This window comes from Volvox carteri (assembly GCF_000143455.1).
Source record: "Volvox carteri f. nagariensis unplaced genomic scaffold VOLCAscaffold_34, whole genome shotgun sequence".
Lineage (NCBI taxonomy): Eukaryota > Viridiplantae > Chlorophyta > Chlorophyceae > Chlamydomonadales > Volvocaceae > Volvox > Volvox carteri.
Window position 1 is genome coordinate 1355924 of NW_003307577.1, and position 5812 is coordinate 1361735.

At 52.8% G+C, this 5812-nt stretch overlaps 1 protein-coding gene across 1 annotated transcript; it reads left to right on the top strand.

Annotated features, from left to right (window-relative positions):
- The first annotated feature begins 2730 nt into the window (after positions 1-2730).
- VOLCADRAFT_105843 (uncharacterized protein) lies at positions 2731-5811 on the top strand. Its single transcript, XM_002953119.1, has 4 exons — positions 2731-3525; positions 3868-3920; positions 5067-5195; positions 5319-5811. Exon 1 carries the CDS (start codon positions 2828-2830, stop codon positions 3302-3304), a length of 477 nt encoding a protein of 158 aa, XP_002953165.1. The 5' UTR covers positions 2731-2827; the 3' UTR covers positions 3305-3525; positions 3868-3920; positions 5067-5195; positions 5319-5811.
- The last annotated feature ends 1 nt before the right edge of the window (position 5812 follows it).

The window sequence follows — 5812 nt, forward strand, 5'->3', positions numbered from 1 at the left end:
GTCTGGGGGGGGCGTAGCCCCCCCCAGTGCCCCACACTTACGGAATAAATTACGGCGACCCTAGCAACTTTGTACTTAGGTTGGAATAAATTGAGACCCGCCCTAAATGAAAAAAGAATCACTGCTCACACCACGGGTGTCCGGAGCTGAAACATGCCTGCATGACATGTACACTTACTCAGGTAAGAAAGCAGCCATATGTACATAGATGATGGTATGCAGATATGCCATGCGGGGTTTGCATTTATGTTCGATTTTCTATTCAACTATTTGTCAGGATACCCTCTGGGGGCTGGACCCCATGCTGGCCTGTATGTAGCACACCCTGTAGGGCCCTGCCTGTAGGATTGCCCATATCTGTCCGTTTGTAACATTGAAAGCTAAATATCACCCTGCTGAAAAGCAATACTGAAAGCCTCAAACATCCTATATTGCAATGCATCTTGTCTCTCGCTGTCGCTGACAAAAATCATATGAGCGCAAACAATTGCAAGCTCGGCAGTCTGCAAAGGTGCACATGAACATATACACTGTGGTTAAGCAGATCGGGGTCCTCTTGATGGGTACACCGGCGGTGTGTGACATGAATAAGGTGACGTGCCTCATGAAGTGCCTCAATGTGAGAAGGCTGCCGAGTACCTCATCCTGCGGTGGGCCTAAGTGCAATTATAAAGTACATTCAGAGCGGCATGGGGTTTTCAGGTTTTAAAGGGGTTTAAGGGTTTTGTCAGGGTTTTAGGGTAAAAACCTACGTGCTTTGGGACCAAGACCAGCTGACCGACGCAGGGAAAGTGATACCGCGCTATCGCGCTTCACCCGGATATAAAGACTCAAATCCCCCCCTGGAGAGGCTCTGGCAGGTGTGCCACACCTACTTAGCTATACAGTGTATAGCTAAGTCTGGGGGAAAAGGCCATAGCTAAACCGAGCCTGTCCTAATCTGCAATCCAAGTACGAACATAAGGTAAGTGTAATAAATTAGTGTGGTCCATCTGGCTTTCTGGCTGGTATTTAAGCAGCCTCTCGCACAATGTGTCCGGTCGTACTGTGCCGAATAAAACATCCGTACTAGACGCGAAAGCCAGGCGCGAAATTTATCGTGCGGATGCGCGCGTTCAATTCTCAAAATGCGCCTGTAAAAGTGTATGTAATTTTTTTGGCGAAAGGCCGCTCATCAGGGCATGTTGGCCGCAGTCACAAGCGGCATGCATCTCGGACTTTTGGCTGGCTGCTTAGCCTGAGCCGAATAAGATATGAAAAGATATGAAAGCATACAACGTAGCTTGCAAGACTGGGCTCGTGAAACGCCTGCTTTCTGTAGCGCAGCGCATACAGCACCTTGTTCCGACTAAAGTCAAGTTACACTCTTACGAAAATAATTATAACAAACGCACAATTAGGTAAAGATAAAAATCGCGAAAGTCGTTCAGAACCTTGCAAGGGCGTTTTGTCAGGCATGTCGCCCTCGTGTATCTCCGCCGTCACGTTGTACAAGAACGCTGCACGGGCATGGAGGGCGGGAGGGTGGATGTGAGGTTGGCGGGATGGCGGGGCGGAAGTGGAGGCATGCAGGGGCGGGGTGTGACAGATACGGACCCTGTGGCCACATGGCCGGGCAGCTGGAAAGCGGGCATGGGGGACGGCAGCTGGCGCAAGCGAGCAATGGGCAGCAAGGGCGCTCGCATAGCCCACACAGCAACTGACACTTGACGCTTGACGGATAGGGTCCCACCATTTCAGCGCTAGCCTTCTGGACGTTGAGCAGTGCTGTTGTATTTGGGCACTGTCGCACTTAGGGTTTCATTCACGGTGCATACATGTCCGACCTTAACTCGTGTGAAAACGGCGGCTGCTGCCCATACAGACAGCAGCGCTTGGGATGGTCTATTGTGTGAGCGTTCGGGGTTAGGGGGGGGCCCGCTGTGCTCCTTTCTATGTCCGCTCGTCACATCATCGCGGGCAAGTTGGTAGTGTGCAACTTCACCCATCATGTTGCCTGTTCTGGCATGGCCATCCACGCGCGACAGGAAACTTGAACCTAGGCCTTATTCTTCGTTCCTACATCATAGCAAAGGACCGACGCAACGTGTACTGTACATGCACTGTTGCTGTGGTGCTGTTCTTGTTCTTGTTGTTGTTGCTGTTGTTCTTGTATACACGCACGACGACATGACTGCATGTACATTGCGCCGTGCGCCAAACGCCCTGTAACCAGCTTCGACTAATCTCACATTCCATTATGCCACTGCACTTTCCACTCCAGCCTGGCCCCAATCTGTTCCTCGCAAACGTACTTGGGCACCTTCCTTTCCAACACCATATGGGCTTTAGAAACGCGGGCAGCTGCTTCACAAGGCCCCCCCCAGTGTTTAAGCAGCCCCTCGCACAAATGTGTCCGGTCGTACTTCGCGAATAAAGCCTAAGTACATCTCGTCCCAAAAACGCCAGGAGCGAATTTCACCGCGCGGATGCGCGCTTGCGATTCTCAAAATACGCCTGTACAAGTGTATATAAATTTTCTTGGCGGATGAAGACCAGGTGCGCCAGCGCGTTGCGCAGGGGTCATGTTGGCCATAGTCGCACGCGGCATGCAGGCTGGACTATTGCGTGGATGCTTTGCAGTAACTGAAAGCACCGAAAGCCTACGTCGTAGCTTGCAACACTGGGCTCGTGAAACTGCCGCGGAAGATGAAGCGCTGGCGAAGAGGCAGCTGTATGCAGCACCTTCTTCAGAGTAAAGTCAAATTACAAAGTTGCGCAAAGTATAACATATATAAACTTAATTATAAATAAGAACAGATAAGACGTTTAGAGCCTTGTCGGTGACATGGACGCCGCTGTTGGCTTGGAACAGCTATTTGCTGTGCATAGGGACGTGCCTGCGTTAGCCGTGTTGCAACAGCTCAGGATGGATTCCAGCCAGCAACAGCCTCAAGAGCTGCTGCACAACCACCGGGAATGTCTTCAGTTGGGCACGTGTAGTTTTGGTCGGCGGGGTCGAGCAACGTACGCAATGCGCACAGAAACCAAGGTGCAGCGTTCTATAACATCGCCAACATATCCGGTTCGCGGTGGCAGGTTTGCCGAGCTCGAAATGAAGGGGGGGTCGCATCTCACCATTCAACTAAGCATGCATGTGCTCGGTTGTATGCTCGGTAGCGTGCAGTTTACCCCTATCAGGATGTTTGTTTGCATATCCCTCCAAGCGAGAGGGCTTGCACCTATGCTGATGTTCGTTCCAAGAAGTGAACTGAGGACTGATGCTACGGTGAAAGATTTGCACGTAAATTCGCCCGTGCAATAAAACGCCCTGTAACTCGCTTACGCTAATCTCACATTCCATTATGCCACTGCACTTTCCTCTCCAGCCTGGCCACATTCTCTTCCTCGCAAACGTACTTGGGCACCTTACAATCCAACACCATACATGCTTTAGAAACGCGGGCAGCTGCTTCACAAGGACCCCCCTATTTAAGTTTGGGCCGCGCCATAGCACCTGGAGATCTCCTCTAAAGGCCCTGGCAGGTGTGTACAGCTAAGTCCTCGGGAAGCCCATACGTACACAAAGCATTATATAAATATAAATTAATAGAATAACGATGCCTGATTATACACCGTGACTTGGACTCGACCTGACCTGAGGCAGCGAGGCTCCTTCCGACCTGAGGCATCTCCCCGGGATCCACAGGTTCACACCTAACTTAACTTGCGCGCTCCTCAGACTTGAATTCGAGTGCATACACCGTGTCGCACGTGTTGCGATACGTAGGAAAATCTGCAGTGCTTGGGCACGGCGTGCGTAATCGAAAAGATCGTCGTCATTGAACGTTCCTGATTAACTGCTGCTATCCGCACGTGCGTGCTCAGGAGCCGCAACATCAAAATTCCCTTTACATGTCACAATGGGGATGCGGGTGCAGGTGCAGGGCGGTAAACGACCTACCCCTTGTTGTGGTACCCTAGGGAGACCAACTTGTATCTACAAACGTACCTACAACTACTACTCCGTGCAAACTCGCAAGGGGGGATAAGAGCTACGCCCCCTTCTCCGGCTATGCTGTTTACTCAAACTTGTCGCTTTTACACAGCTGTGACCATCAAACAGGTTGATTGCCTACATTTGCTACAATACCTCACCTCCTTAGCGATTACCAGAGATCTCCCCCCCCCATGAACCCCCACGCGACGAAGCGCTGCTGCAGTGGTGCCTGCAGTCTCGGTGGAAGTGCACCGTACAGCATTACGGTACGGGCAGCAAGCGACCGCATGGCATCGTCGAATTAACACAGTATACAGTTTCGGAGCACCTCATATGGTCCGCAACCGCATACAGCAAATTCAGTTTTCGGTTGCAGCGGAAACAGCACCGGCGATCTGGCCATCTGACCCGCAGGTAGCACCCCATATCCCCGCAGACCTAGCGGCGCCGCAGGATGAAACTCGCCCTGCCTGGATAACGTGATGCGCGGCACTAGTGCTGGTGTTGGCGACCATCTGTTACATGGGGTGTTAGGTTAAGAATCCCTCGTAGGGGGGAGTGTGAAAGCTTTCAACATAACAGAGAACACACACACACACACACACACACACACACACGGGGCGTACACACACGGCGGGCTCCCAATGCGACAGCTCCTCCCCTTCCTTCAAGAGGGGTAGGCGCTTTGGGGCTCACTCCGCAATCTGCAGATAGCATGCAGGTGTCAGGAATGCAGCCTGACAGGCTTACAGCTAAAAGCCCGCCGGTGACCCCCCAACCGCCCTCACATACATACACAGCGGTCAAGTCCGGGATGCGATACTCTATCCACATGTTATATACCTGGGTTAGATAGACCTCAACACATAGACCTCATCCCTGCCAGCTACGGCCCCCACCAAAACAGCCGCCATCTTCTTTTTCCCTCCCCCAACTTCCACTTCACACCTGCTCATGCGTCTTCACCCTAGTCGCCCTACTCAGCCACTACTTTAGCCATGCCCCAAATCGAAACCCCGAGCTCCTCCAGCTTTTTTGTTCTCTCGCTCGAACCCATTTCCGCATCCCCCCACTCTACCTTATGTAGCATCAGCATACGGCCCCAGATCGCGCAGACTACAGCTCCGCCAAGGCGGTGAATACTCCCTGCCGAGGCTGCCGCGACAAAGCAGCCCCGGCAGTTCCAAAGCCAAAGCCAAAGCCCAGTCCAGTCCAGGTTCGGGTCCCGAGCCTACCGGTCCCAAAAAACCGCGCATTGACCTGACCGACCCATGCATTTTTTAGTTAGGGCCCCTAAGAACCGCCCTCCCCCCCCCATGGGTCGATGCCATGCATGCAGATCCTGCTGCGTGTGTGTCTCTACGCGCACGTGTGTATGAGTGTATGTGTGGACACGTAAACGGCTGAGGGGGGTATCCGATAACGTCTATTTCCCTACCCATGCGCCGGCGTCCTAGCGCGCTGCTACTGCGAATCTCCGACCCGCGCCTCAGAAGCTTCCGCCCTGGTTTTGTCACCGACCGGCATATGAGCATGTTACTCATAATCGCACAAACAAACGTACGTACATAGGTAGGTAAGTAAGTATGTAGGTAGATGGCACACCGGTCCCAAAACCGTCGCAACAGCCACCTAGAAGTGGTCATAGTACAAACATCACGGGGCATCCAGGGGGAATCTGCGTACAGCACATGACGACGGTATATGCACTTCCCCTCACCCTCAATTACCGTCCGTGTGTCCAATGTTATATTGAAGCCTGCACGGCGCGCAGAGGCCTTCGCCTCCCTCAACACACACCCGGGGAGTGGGCTCCCCCCTCCCCTCCCCTCC